The 15,298-nt window shown below is 40.8% G+C and overlaps 1 protein-coding gene across 1 annotated transcript in view; it reads left to right on the top strand.

The window, feature by feature from the left end:
- CAB39 (calcium binding protein 39) overlaps window positions 1–15,298 on the top strand; it is a 40,481-nt gene that overhangs the window by 13,092 nt on the left and 12,091 nt on the right. The window contains exon 2 of the mRNA XM_061379206.1: window positions 9,556–9,712. Within this exon, the coding sequence (XP_061235190.1) occupies window positions 9,599–9,712 (114 nt within the window). The 5' untranslated portion in view covers window positions 9,556–9,598. The remainder of the gene's footprint in view (window positions 1–9,555; window positions 9,713–15,298) is intronic.

The raw sequence follows: 15,298 nt of genomic DNA, 5'->3' as shown, positions 1-15,298 counted from the left end.
TAACTAATTCATGTTTTAGATAATACACCTTTTCCTCTGTCCATTGCACTGTCTTTCCGGTTAAGAATAAATGTTGATGTTGTGGTGCTAGTGAGGTTTCCTATCCTTCGCCTGTGTGGTGTCTGATACTCATACAGCCATCTTTAGTTACTGGAATATGTTAACTGTAGACCCCTTTGCCCTATGTGAAACTGGGTTAGAGATTAACCTGCCGTTTACTTTCTGCCTCCCCTTTTGCCACTTCTTCACTCTCAAAATTAACCTGTAAATGTATATTGAAATATGATGAAAAGAGAAATCCTCTGGAAAGGAATAGAAATAATATATGAAGGAGACACTTGCTTTGCATTCAAACTTCCAAGGGTGGATAGAATGGCATGTGAGTAATTGCAGCGTTTTTTTGTCATGTAACAAATATTCTGGGTTTTGTGATGATGCAGTGAAGGCATCTGAGCCAACAGGAGTTTGACTGTGGTACCAGGCTATGAGAAAATCAGTCAAGCTTCAGCCTGGCCAGAAGTGGGCATATGGACTGACAACTTCTCTTGGAGCGAGCAGTGAGTTCCTGTTCCGTGCCCAGCCTGTCAGAGGTAGGAGTTCCTTTTTGCAATGAAACTTGTGATGATTATTTTCTAACAGATGTGTTTACCAAGGAGTGGGTGAGGCATTTAGGTGCTGGTCTGTAGACCATATTGTAACAGAGCAGCAAGGTTTGTAGGGAAGCGAATGGGTGGGGTAACTGCAGGGTACTCCAGGGAAAGCAGCAGTCATGAGGTTTCCTTGAATACGGAGAAAGAGCTGGGATCTCAGAATCTTAAGCATTGGTAGCAACAAGCTTTTGTGCTCCTCCTTGGTGTTAAAAGCCACAGCCTTATTTAAAACCAGTTCCTGCTTAAGTTTCTGCAAAAGCTGTGTGTTAAGCTGCAATGAATATAGCGATGTGCAAGCCAAAGTGTAACGTAGTTTTAGGAGGCTGTGGTGAGCTAGAGAGCCTAATGGTTGTAGCTGCCCTTCTGTTCCCCCAGCATGGTGCAGGTGTCTGCTGGAGAAGTAGGCTCTTGAAGAGGCAGAAGGATCACTAAAATAATTGAATGGGAAGAGAGAAGCCTGCTTAATGAAGGGAATCATCTGGCGTTTGGTGCTAAAGAAATGAGCAGGGCTGTGAACTGCTGGGGACTTAATTGCTTTGAAATTTCCAGAAAGCAAGAAGCCATCTCTCATTATGGATTTAATTTTTACATAGAAATTTATTTTCCCCCTTTTTTTGTCCCCCCTGAATAGATCTTTTTTTGTTCACTGAATTGTTCATCCATGTTACAGCAGATGATTTTTCCTTCCTGATTTTTATTTTTCTCTGAATGAAGTTACCATTCTTAGGGGATTCTTTTTTTTTTTTCCATTTTAATCTTTTAAGTGGGTCACAGCACAAATAATTCTGTGATGCAGAGTTGTGAAACTGCTTCTGAATCAGATTAAAGCTCCTGTGTGCTGCAGACTTGATAAGATCAAGTTAATAGTGAATTCTAAGGAAGATGCTAGTGTTTGGTGGTGGGTGGGATGTGCCAGGTGTAAGATGAGCATACATGTCCTGAAGGGAAACTTACATATATTGTGTTCCTCACAAAATACCAGAATGGATCCAAACACATAGTTGCTGTAGCCATTTAGGATGTCAAAAGTTTTACTTCTTACATGTGAGACAGTTGATCCAGTACTTCATATTTTAAAACATTGAAAAGTGCTGAAAAGATGTGCAGAAGTATTTAGAGGATGGCAAAAAAGCCTTGGAGCTGGAGTGTGTTCTTAGATTTTGCCAGCTGCTAGTGCCAGTTAAATACCATTTACAACTATAGCCATTCTGTTGATAGTATGCTGATGCAGGTAAAGCCATGGGTATACTAAGTAGTTCATGCTTGTAGCCCTGAAAGAGGTTGAGGTATGTGCCATTTCTGCTCTCTCAGTCTCATTTCCTCCATGGGAGGAAGCTTTTGCACGTGATGTTGTAGTAACTAACTGCTATTTAGACAAGTATTTTGGATGACAGGCCGTCATGTTTCAATTTGTTTAGCATATCCAAAATAAAATTGAGAACTTATTTTGGTACAATGCTGAAGCTCTAGAAAATAGTTTAATCTAGTGTGAAGTCACATATCCAGAAAGATGTAGTAAAAAACAGCATGTGAAAAATGTCAAGGAATGCTTTAATGATGAACGTGAGTACTCACTGTAAATAATACCCTGAAGGAAATGATGGATGCTACCTTTGGTTAACTATAATTCTGCAAATAGTTCAGGGTTGCATCACCAGTAGCGTAAGCAGCAGGTTGAGGGAGAGAATTCTCCCCTCTACTGCACTCTGTTGAGAACCCCCTGCTGTCCTGTGTCCAGCTCTGAGGTAACAGCACAGGAGGGACGTGGAGCTGTTGGAGCAAGGAGGCCATGGAGATGCTTTGAGTTCTGGAGCAGCTCCAGGTTCCTTAAGGGGAGACCTTAGAGCAGCTCCAGTGCCCAAAATGTCACAAGAAACCTGGAAAGGTACTTTTGACAAGGGCAGATATGGAAAGGACAAGGGTAGGGGCTTTAACCTGACAGAGGGGAGATTGAGATCAGACATTGGGAAGAAATTCTTCCCTGTGAGGGTGCTGAGGCACTGGCACAGGGTGCCCAGAGAAGCTGTGGCTGCCCCACCCCTGGCAGTGTGGGGGTTGGAACTGGATGAGCCTTCAGGTCCCTTCCAACAAAAACCAGTTTGTGATGCTATGAAATAACAAGTGTGAGGCCTTTCAGGAGATCCGTTGCATCCAGGAATTGGCAGTGATGAGCTGGTGGTGGTATTTGGGATACTTTGGAGTGGCACTTGCCTGCTGTCCTGTCGTACCAGCTGGGGCACCTGCCCTGCGACTTGCAGAAATGGTATTTACAGCTAATGGTACAGAAAAGAAAGCCAGTAACTTAAGTCTGGCCAACTGCTCTGATAACCAGGAGCATTCCATAATCTTTCACAAGCAGGCTGAATAACTAATATAGTGTCTGCCTCTGGCTTTGAAGTACTTGAATATTCTTTTCCCAAAGAGCATGGTAGCTTGCATAAAAAATGGTTGGATCAAAGGAATGACTTGTCAGTCTTCCTTCTGGATGGTGGGCATGTCTGAGAGTGAGGCAACACTTCTAAAAAATGCATAATATTTTGATCTGTTTCTGTTTTTTATCATGCAAGCAGACTTCACAGCAATGAATTCTAGCTGAAACTAACAGCTGCTTGTAACAATAAGACCTGATGAAAACTGATTTATGTTATTGTTTTCAATACTGGTCTAATGAGCCTTGTTAATCCAAGAGGCACACAACAAAAGAACAGGTTCTGAGGGGAAATCAGTTCTATCAGGAACAAACACATGCTGGAGGCATCATATTTTTAATGCAAACATGCCTCTCTAGCAGGATGCAGCATGTTTTCAGTAATAGACTGATAAATTGTCAATTAAAAATCTGCAGACAGAGTAGACCCAACTGTTTCTTGTGAATCTAGGTATTCTGTCCTTTGTAGACTCAGTAACTTAACTGTATCTCCTTAAGGCCATCTCCTATGTGGTATTAGCATTGTTGATTGTAATGGACACATGATTTCAGGATAAAGGTTGGCAGCCTGCTTCTGCATGGAGGAGAAGGTGGTGTGCCCCAGCCCTCTTCTCCTCTTTGTCTTAGGGCTGTCTCTGGCTTACGGCTGAGAGTGCCTTGTGCTGGTTTGTCTCAAGGACCTTTCAGAAATCTTTTTCTTCCTCATTTTTGCTGGGTTTGTCTTCTGCCATGTTGGTAAGTTCAGTCAGCATGCAGGGCGTTCAGACAAGTATCACATCACTCAAAATCACTGACAGTGAGTGAGCTTCCCTCTTCACTCCTGCTCTTGATTCAGCTCCAGCCTTACCATGAAGTGCCCCTACAGTGAGATCATGAGATAAAGGAGCTGATTCAAAGCTATTGCTGGTCAAAGGGAAGTATTTTCTACATTCCCAGCACTGTTTACTTTTCTTTTACGTGTTAGGTGTCTGGTAGCCTAGTGAGTTGGACTAGATATAAGGCAGAAATTCTTTACTGCGAGGGTGCTGAGGCGCTGGCACAGGGTGCCCAGAGAAGCTGTGGCTGCCCCATCCCTGGCAGTGTTCAAGGCCAGGTTGGACACAGGGGCTTGGAGCAGCCTGCTCTAGTGGAAGGTGTCCCTGCACGTGCCATGGGGGTTGGAACTGGATGAGCTTTAAGGTTCCTTCCAACCCAAACCAGTCCGGGATTCTGTTCTGTGTATTGGCTCATGGATGGGTGAGCTGGCCATGGTGTGTATAAGTGGGAGTGTGGTGCTGTGGGAGCAGAGGGGAAATGGGACCGCTTTGGCCACAGTCAGCTGTTGGGTTGGCTCATTTGTCTTGGGGAGCCTTATTGTTAATTGCTTGGCCTTATTAAAAATTATGTTGGTTTTGTTTCTCTTCAGTAGGTTTTTTTTTTTTCTTTAGTGCGCATTAGGTGGATGTTACAGGTGCTTTTTCACTAGACTTGGATTTTTATAACATAGAATCACAGACAGGTTTGCTGTGGGGCCTACAGCAGGATAAGAAATTGAGTTTATTTTACCTGGTTGTTTCTCAAAACTGGTTTTTGTGTGCTATTTAAGTAGCATTTTGCCTTTTAGGAAAAGTGGCCGTTTGCTCTCCTGAGCTGTAATAGTGTGAATACTTGAATTCATTTAATGCTTTTTTTTATGGGTTATATTTCTATGCAGAGAAAGAAGTTCCAACTTCGTTAATGTTGTGGTCACTGGTGGTATCTCATAAGCAGAAAGGCTTAGTTTGCTTCTGTGTCTTAGCTTACACAGCTTGTATTCTGTTACCTTCTTTTGTAGCTTTCAAAGACTGCATTGGGCAGGTTTCAGTGGTGGTCATTCTACTTGTCTGTGGAGTAATTCCTTGTGCTGCAGTCACAAGTGCTACTGTTCTGTTTCTTTTACCAGTATTTTTCCTGAAGATAGCCATGCAGGCATCTTACAATATGCTTTATTTAAAGCCAAAATAAAACATACCATCTGCAACAAAAAACCCCCAACCTTCTACTGTTAAATAATCAGATTTTCAACTGTAGCACATGTTTCTGTTAAATAGGTAGCACATTTTCTGACCCTTCAAATAAGAAGTGAACAAATACTAGCCTGGGGTATGCTCTCTGCTAAATCTATTAAAATTTACTACAATAGAGGGATTTGTTTATTGTGCTTCTGCATTTGGTCTTGTTGCAAGCAGGATGTCCTCACAGAGAAATGTTTTTAAGTGTTGTCTGCTTAGTTAAAAATCAGTCCTATTTACAGAATGCCTTCGTTTTAATTCAGACGTTAATTGATTGTGTGATCAATGCAGTGAATAAAAACTAGGAAGCCTACATAAAGCAAACTGCACTGGTGCATGCCGCATAGGCAGAGCTGGGAATGATAAACTATGTGAAACAGTGGGGCTACTATCTCTTGTTATCACAAAAGCCCAAATGTCCCAGTGTGCCTGAGTGTGTGTCAGTCCAGCTTCAGTCTCTGGGTGTTGGCTGCATGCCATACTGATGTTTGGCAGTCCATTTGGATTTACAATGGCATTTAAGATTTCTAAATGTGGCCATGACACCAGTGCTTTGAGGACCTTCAAATTTGTTACACTTGGCACGCTTGAGCATTGCTAAAATAAAATACATGCTGATGAAAGCCTGAGTTTTGAATAATATCAATCACAGTCTCTCTTAACAAATGGATAAAAGCAGTGAGGCTTCTGGGGAGGTGAGATAAAGCAAAGCAGGCCAGGAGAGTACAGAGCTGTCCATGTACTTGTTGCAGTTTAACCCTTCAACAGTCCTCTGATCCCTTTCTTAAGCCACAGTCAAACCTTTATCATGAATTTACAAGGTAGCCAGGTGCCAGTAGTGTGTAACAGTTATCACTTGACATGATGTAAGGTCTGTCCTTACAGAAGATTCTATTTGATGTTTCCTTTTTTCCTCACTTTGCAGATGTAGGTCGTTGTGGTTCTTTCCGATCTCGCACAGATGTTGTCATTGTGTATTGTGCGCAGAATGCTGCTTGGGGTAGCTTTGCTGGGCTGAAAAGGGAACAGCCTGTCTATGTTCTCCTCACTGCATCAAGTACAGCTCAGAGAGACAGGGACTGCTCCTGCTATTTTATTGTTTGGCCGGATGTGGCACATGTTCTTCAGTAATACAGTTTTGCGTCAGGGTTGGTGGGGTCTTGAGGCCCCAGAGGATGTTCCTGTCACTGCTGTAGTCCTTCCAGTAATAAAATTGAAGTAGCAGGAACAATGCATTTAGTCCATTTTATGTAATAAATACCTTGAAGCAAAATGTCACCTTCAGTAATCAAGGATGTGGATTTCCTTCTTGCTGGTGCTGGCAGTATTTCCTGATTTTTCTAAGTTGCTTCTGAGAAATTCATGCAGGAACTTACTTTAATCGGGAAAAAATGTATAGTATAAATACATGCTGGTGAACTGTTATTAATTGGTTATAAGGTCTCTCCTTAAGGAGCCTTCTCCTCTCCAGGCTGAACCAACCCAGCTCTTTCAGCCTGTCTGCAGAGCAGAGCTGCTCCAGCCCTCTCCATAGGAGAGATGCTCCCCTGTGGAGAAGAGGAAGGTTCTGGAGAGACCTTAGAGCAGCTTCCAGTGTCTGAAGGGGCGGACAAGAAATCTGGAGAGGGGCTTTTGACAAGGGCTTTTAGTGACAGGACAAGGGGCAATGGCTTTAACCTGACAGAGGGGAGATTGAGATGAGCTGTTAGGCAGAAGTTCTTCCCTTAGAGGGTGCTGAGGTGCTGGCACAGGGTGCCCAGAGAAGCTGTGGCTGCCCCATCCCTGGCAGTGTTCAAGGCCAGGTTGGATGGGACTTGGAGCAACCTGCTCTAGTGGAAGGTGTCCCTGCCCATGGCAGGGGTTGGAACTGGATGGGCTTTAAGGTCCCTTCCAACACAAACCAGTCTGTGACTGATTCTATGATTAGTCTATTAGTCATGCTAGTACTTACACTAAAACTCATGTATGAGTTGTGTATGCATGTGTGTATCTGATTTTTGCAGAATCTGGAGGGTTTCAAGTCCCAGTGGTAGACTATTTTTAATTTAAATGAGAAATTGAGCACTATCTGGAGGGAAATTAAGTTTTGCAAGCCTAAACATTGGGCACACCGTGAGAACAGTTGCTTGTCATTATCCTATATTTATGTTACTTATATTGTCCATGTACTTTTGTAGTTTAGAAGTAACATATTTGTGATCCAGAAAATCAGTGTGCAGGGGTATTTCCTTGGTTTTGATTTATTTTCTTATATGTTGCTGTAATACCAGATTTTGGGATTCCATAGAATATTTTCATTTGTTCAAAGAACTGTTTTGATTCCTTCTGGATTTAACACATAGCAAAGGAATTAAACCTAGTAACTTTCTGAGCCAATTCTGCTCTATTACACTGTCACAGCCATATTCCAGAGTGTGTATGCTGAAGAGTTGGTATATACTATTAGTATCTGTGATGATATGCAAGTCTGAAAGGATCCAGCTTTGTTTTCAGGCCGTGTCCTAATTTGGCAGGAGAAGTAATTGAAGGAGAGATAAAGGGAACATTTCCAAATGTTGCTGTGATGCTCGAGGTCTGTGATCTGTGTTGTGGAGAAATTGTACTTATTTCACACCTGCCTCTTTCTAGGAATAAAATATCAGTGTGAAAATAGAGTGATTTTCATTAAACATTGCTTTAAACACTATTACATTTTCATAAAATAACAATTAGTAGTCATGCTTTTCTTAAAGGTACGTTTCTGTTCCATTACATGTGACGAAGTTGGGGCATAAAATTCTCTTGCCTGAGGACTGACCATTTTATATCTCTTAGGGTACCAGTCCTATGCTTCTGATTTCAGTGTTACGTCCCCTTCTTAGTGCAGATTGTGAACGAAAGATTTCTGTAATGAGAATTTCTGTACTATAAAATAAAAGCAACAGGAAGTTTTAAGCTGCTGGTGAAAGGTCTTGTTTTAAATCGTAAGCTGATACTTGTATCTGAAAGTATAGCCATACCTACCTTACATGCTACCTACCTTATGCATTTTATCAGCTATGTTGGGTCAGTTGCAGGCATGTAACAGCATGATCTCTGTAGCTGCTTACCTGAAATACCTTTTTAGAGCCATTTTATTGGCTAAAGATCTGAGTGCTTCTGTCCTTCACCTTAAAATTGTTGCCCTTCAGCCAGCACAACTTGTTTGTGTTAAAAATCATGGTAACTCAAATACAGCACCAAATGGGTGTTTTTAATCCTTGATCAAAACAGGATTGAATAAGGTCAGGATGACCATTGTGGAGTTCATGGTGAACGAGCTGATATTTTAATCAAGGATCAAAGTGCATGGTCTTAGATACGAAACTTTACTCTGTAATGGTTATAACTGACTTGTTACTGACTTCACCGACTTTCAGGGTGGTATCCCTTGGTTGTAATGACAGTGTAATCTCCTCCCTGTCAGCTTCAGCTGTCTTTTGTGTCTAGCAGAAGTAGCACTGTCAGCATTTTTAATGCAGGATTTCCTGTTTTTTTTCTGTCTAGATTAGACTTATAGAAATATGCTTTATGGAATTCACTTGTTTATTATTAAGTGGGGCTCTATGTGTTTAGTAACAAAAGCTTTTGTATGCTTGTGTATGCTAGTAGTACTTTTCTATTTTGTATACAGAAGTGAATGTAGAGGTGTTTATGTGTATAAAAGCAAATGTATGTAAATATACAGAAGAATTAATGTATCTGGATTCAAGAGCTAAATAGTTTTAGGAAAGGAAAGCTGCTTCCATAAGACAAGTTTTATCTTCTTGAAAAAGATAAATATCAGGTGTTTGGTTCTAGTGTTTTCAGGTGCCTTCTTTTATCGCTGTTACTGGTGACAAATTCTGTTCCCTTAAAATGAGTGGGGGTGAGACTGTATTTCAGTATGAAGTTACAGTAATGCTGGTACGAAAAAACCAGGACTTAACCAAGTGTTTTGACATGGAAATAAGCTGCTGCCTGTAACCACATCTGCACTGTGCTCCTAGCTCCTGTGCTGAGGTGCAGGCTTTGTAGTCTACTTTACGTTTGTTGTCAAATGAATATGGCTAAAAGCATGTACCTGGTCAGTCACTGCAGAGCCACTGACACATGATGACTTGCGTGTCAAAGGTATTTTGCTTGACAGCATCAATTGGAATAATTTATCCCCGTTTAGTCTTGCCAGTATGTGGCTTTGGATACAATTAATGTTATTTCTTCCTGTAGCATAAGATGATCGTAATGCGAGTTCTTAGATTCTGTATCTTGTGTTTTAAAATAATTAGAAGCACAAGTTGTCTTGGTAAGACATTCAGCTGTGTAGTTCAGCTGCCAAGGGTGGTTAGGCCATGTATGAATAAATACCTTTGCTGCTCTGTTGATCTTTATGTGTGGTGTTACACTGACCTCTTCTATTTTTGACATGCTTTTCTTTCTCCTTTTCCAGGTGAAGCAGGAGCTGTAGAAGGAGCACCCTGTGGCTCGCCATCATGCCATTCCCCTTTGGCAAGTCCCACAAGTCTCCTGCAGACATAGTGAAGAACCTGAAAGAAAGTATGGCAGTTCTAGAAAAGCAGGACATCTCTGACAAAAAGGCAGAAAAGGTACCACTGGGACTTTTCAATTGCTAAACTGTAATCGGAAGATAGGGAAAAATTCACAGCTGTTGAAACTGAATAAATTAGACATTAGCTTTGAGTTTTATTGATAAAGGGTAAGTTATTATGTACCTTTGAACGTGTGTTTCATGTTAGCTGGCTTTGCATTTTTATGCCACTGGCAGCTAATATGATACTTAAAGTAATTTGGTTTGGAACTGTAGGATGTTGCATTCTTTAATAAGCAGCTCACAGACATACAGTATTCTGATGCTTGTGTCCACCATAATGGCTTTACTATTGTGCAGTAGTTCTGTCTGTGCTTCTTGATGCAGTTGTTGAGAGCAGTGTCTCTGTTACTGAAACCAAGGAACTTTGTGTCTCAGTGGATGTCAGTAGAGGATATACATTCACCTTTCCTTAATTCTTCTACAGCCCATATGAAGGTGTGGTGAAAAGTTCCTGTGTGAGTGCAGTTTCCTTTAGATGGGATGGTTTGGTGCTTCAGGATTTGTACCTCTCAACAACCCTTTATTTCTCGAAAGATAGTCTTTATAGCTTTACTAAAACATACTTTCAAGTTCAGCCTGTGTGCAGCTGCATCCCAACTAGTGACTTGTATAAAAGGGTATTTACTTGTTTAGGTGAAGTTTTTTTCTGATAAACTCAGCACAAGAAGATAGATTTCAGTACATTAAAAAAAAACCCAAGCCAAGCAAACAAAACGTGTCCTTCTCCAGTTTACTAGCTTTTGAAGCAGGCTATGATACCATCCTTGGATCCTCTCCCAGCATTATTTAACTGTTCTCTGCCATTCCTGGCATCTTTACATAGTCCCATGTAGGAGTTAGTCACAACCTTCTTTATGTTCACCAGCATTTTTAAGCAGAGTGTGGCCAGCTTCTCTACATCCAGTTTTACCTAGATTTGGCACTGCTGCTTGAAGTGCAGAAGAATCCAGGTCTTAACTGGATTGATGTCTTTACTCAGATACTCTTTAAAATCAGCATCTTCTGCCCCAGTGCCTGCATATGGTATGTTCCAGGTCTCTTGCGGTATACCGTAGTATTTTTCATTGATGCTGCTTCTCTCCTGCTGGAGAGATAAATGTTATGGCCTGCTTTGCTTCTGTCCCTAATAAAGACATCTGTCAGGAGAGGAAGGGTATGTGCTTTGTGATGGAGCATGGTACTACCTCCTTCATCTCAGCCTCATTATTAATACCTGGAGATCTGGCTTGATCTTAAAATCCATTCTCGTGTGTCATCTTTTTCTTTTTCTTAGATCTCTAATGGGAACAGACTGGCTTCATTCCATTGTGCATAGCTGCACACTGTGTCACATGCCTGTGTTCTTGATGCTGTAGCTAAAGATTATTATGTACCATTTGCTTCTTGCTGGCCTTTAATCCGATATCTCCATTTTCTTTAAAGACCTTGCTTATGTGAGGCTGCTTCTTTGACAAGGAATAATATGCTAAGCCTGTAGAGTTGTTTCTCCTGTGTCATATAGAAGCAACACATTCTGCTTGAAGAAGTGTGAGTATTCCCTGCATGAGATCTTAGGAAAAAGTTCTTCCCTGTGAGGATGGTAAGGCCCTGGCACAAGTTGCCCAGAGAAGCTGTGGCTGCTACACTACATTGTTTCTTAAACCTGAGTTCACACAGTTGTGATTTTCTTTACTCTCGAGCATAGGGAATTTGAAATGTATATGTATTTCTTCCACAACATAATTGTACATGCCCCTTTTGTTTTATACCTTATAGCTCGCTGAGGTTCCAAAGACAAACTAGCACTTTTTTTACTGCAGTACCACAGTGGGTTTGTTTTTATATGTAGTTCCTACCATGCAGTAGCAGCACGATGCTGTTATGAAAGTACAGATTTTGCTACTATGTAGAGAATGCTCTTTGATAGCTTGCTAACACACTTGAAAGTACAGATTTTTAATCATAGAATGGGACAGGGACACCTTCCACTAGATCATATAACGTGGGGTGGTTTGGATTGGAAGGAACCTTAAAGCTTATCCAGTTCCAGCCCCCTGCCATGGGCAGGGACACCTTCCACTAGAGCAGGTTGCTCCAAGCCCCTGTGTCCAACCTGGCCTTGAACACTGCCAGGGATGGGGCAGCCACAGCTTCTCTGGGCACCCTGTGCCAGCACCTCAGCACCCTCACAGGGAAGAACTTCTTCCTAATGTCTAAATCTCCCCTCTGTCAGTTTCCCTTTGTCCTGTCTCTACATGGCCTTATAAAACATCCCTTCCTAGATTTCTTGTAGGCCCCATTTGAGGCCTGTGAGGTAGTCTTGAGGAAACTTGAAATGTCAAGTGCTTTATTACTGAAAAAGTGTTCATCACAGATGCTGTTAGTTTTCCATTGCTTGTGTATTTTCAGAGGGAAGGGCTAAAGGGAAGGAAAACTTTCACATAAATGGGACCAACCCTTTATGTGGACCATTAGTTAGTCTTTTACTTGCATCTCTTCCTCCTCTTTGGCTGATATCAGCATTTATTTTTATACGGTCAGTTCCCTTTGTGGCACACATTTACCGTTGTGAAGGTAAATATTTACTTGTAACAAACTTGTTCTTCCCTACCCTCTGACCTTGGGTTCACCTGCTCATAACAGCCCCCATTTTGGCTTTCAGATGATTTTTTCTGCCGTGTTGTTAACTCATCTGGGTTGACTGTTGCAGGTGTGGTTGGTTTCTCTTCACTTTACCAGCCCTATACAATAGACAGTATGTTTCTATGTATGGGCCAATGCAGTATGCTATTTTGATTCAGCTGTCCACACGTAATATCATGTTGTATGCCATAGAAAAGATATCACTCAATGAGTTAACACTGTTGTTAACAAGTACAGAATTCTACTGCATTGTAACTTGTGTATGCGATTGATTTGTGGTTGAAAGAAGGCTGAAGGTTAAGGAATCTTCTTTGCCTATGGTATGGGGCTGTTATTCAAAGGGTAAAGATGGGACTTCTTCAGGAAGTAATGGGTGAGAAGACCCTTTTAATTGAGTTTAGCTCTTCAGTGATATCTTCATGATAAATGTCTGATGAAAAAAATCAGTTTTGACCTTTAAAATAAACCTGTGACACTGATGTAATTGTGTATTTACAAAATTTCACTTGTTTTTTTAAGCATTTTGGAATCTATTCAGTTCAGTCCCTTCAATGATAAAATACTTAGGGTGGTAAGGGACCTTCAGAACTCGTCTAGTCCAATCCCCTCCAATGATCAGGGACATCTTCAATTAGATCAGGTTGCTCAGAACCACATTCAGCCTGGCCTTGGATGTCTCCAGGGATGGTGCATCCAGAACCTCTCTGGGAAGCCTGTGCCAGTCAGTGTTTTACCACCCTCATTGTAAAGAATTTTTTCCTCACATCCAGTCTGCATTTCCCGTCATTTAGTTTAAAACCATCACCCCTTCTGTTGCAAATTTACATAGAATTATTACAGTGGCGTTTGTTACTTACGATAGATACTGCTGTAGATTAGTAAGAACAGTCACCACATACAGGCTCAAATCTACAGTTAGTTTACTTTTTGATGGATGTTTTCATTAACAGTCTGCTATGTAACTGCATTATGGTGTGGATAGAACCCATAGACCTGGAGCATGTTGAGCTCATCTTAAATACTTCAGGACTACTTGTCCTTCATCTTTTTCTACTGTTTCTCAAAGTACAAGTACATGTTGCTTCATGAAACTCAAATATTGCAGCTCTACAAGTCAAAATGAAGTATGGGCACTGCTTAGCATTTAAAGAAATAGTAAATTTTGAGAATATCAGAGAAAAAAGACTGGAATAAGCCATCATTGTTTATAGTTATTAAGGCATCCTGCTATTCTGGTTTGACAGTCATGCATGTGACTTCATTGTGTCTGGTTTTATTTTTAAAGAATATCTTCCTGTCTTTGATAAAAATAGAAAAATAAGTGCTTTATTTTTCTTACTTTACATTTTAGTTTGACTTGTCCTCACATTGTATTGACTGTCTGGCACCACTGGATTTCAAATGTGACTTGTCACAGAATGTTTCTCAAAAGCACTGGTTGCTCCTTCTCAGAGTTGAGGGTATAAATTAAAAAAATCAATACATAGAAAATATATAATATGTAAACATATATTTATAGAGTGTAATATGTAGAATACATGTTACAGTCTGCGTATATATATTCTGTATATTTAAAAATATCCATTACTTATGTTAGAAAGAATATATTTTTTTATATATGGTGTCTGATTGTTAATTCCACTTCTGATTAAACTAGCACATTAGGCAATTGAGATACCAGTATCTTAGGAAAGCTTTTAGGTGATGCTAGCTGGCTTTCTTTTGTCTGTCCTGCTTTTTTTCCACTAGTTTTTCACTTAGCTCTTAACGCTGGTATTTAATGTAGCCTTTACTTTTTTGGTGTAGCTATCTAAATTCCATTCTGCATCTGAAATGGCAAAAAGAGCTCCGTACATCATGTATTTGGAATATGTTTGAGAGTTCATGGAATATAAAGGAGTAGAGTTCTAGAACAAATTTGTAAAAGTTTATTTCTTGTCCTTTTGATGTTGAGTTTTAGAGCAGAAGAGAAGGGAATATAGAAATGCCGTATTTTATGGAATTGTAGAGTGTCAGTAGACCTTGGTCTTTAATAATAGTGTGGCCTAAGTTCAAGTGGTACAAGCAAGTCTCTTCATGGTGAAGGTGGTACAGGTTGCCTAGAGAGGTTGTAGAGTGTCCATCCATGGAGTTGTTCAGAGCATGGCTGGCCATGAGCTTGATCAACTTGACAGGACTTTGAGGTTGAGCTTGTGGTTGGACCCTGATGACCTCCTGAGGTACCTTCCAACCTAAGCTGTGTTTCTGTGTCTCTGACCATTACTTCCTGCTGAAGTCATCTGTTATTGCAAGTCCAAGTGAAGCATGCTGAGATGATCTTGACAGTTATGAAGAGTGTGGGAAATAATTTAAAGACCTGGTGTGTCTTCTTGAAGTTATTGAATTGTATCTTCATGTTAGGCCAGAAGGAAAAATTCTCCACTGGTGTTCTTCTGAAGTGCAGGCCTGCCACCATCTTACTTAAAATAGGTAGCTACTTGAACCTCTGCCTTTCTTCCTCTTTCATCTTGCTTTCTAAATTAGTGTGCAGGGACAAGTTGCAATAGAATTTTTATTGCTGCTTCCTCTTTTCCTCGTAGCCATGCATCAATTCATCTCTTCCTATCTCCACATTTGACAGATGTTCCTGTTCTTAGTAAAGGATATTTCATCTGAATTTTAAAGAAATAGAGAGGTTGTGTGGCATAATAATATTATGATACGATGAGCTGGCTTTCACATTTAACTTCTTCAGGAGCTGGTGAGCACCTGCTTCTTGCTGTCTTACTCGCAGTACACGGAAAATCCTTTGGAATTTTGAATGAGGAGGAGACAACTGGGACTAGTAACTGCAGTTAGGAAAAAGAGGGAGGCAACAGGGAGTGGAAAGTTGTGGAGGAGCTAAAGATGATACAGAGCTTCCTTAAAGGTCATGGACTTCTTACTTGCATACCTAGCAAAGCTGGAATGGCTTTGGGTT

Source organism: Neopsephotus bourkii, unplaced genomic scaffold (genome assembly GCF_033783945.1).
Source record: "Neopsephotus bourkii isolate Nb327-2 ecotype Australia unplaced genomic scaffold, CSIRO-AGI_Nbou_v1 NB_1768, whole genome shotgun sequence".
Taxonomy (NCBI): Eukaryota; Metazoa; Chordata; class Aves; order Psittaciformes; family Psittacidae; genus Neopsephotus; species Neopsephotus bourkii.
This window is presented reverse-complemented; position numbering and strand designations above follow the sequence as displayed.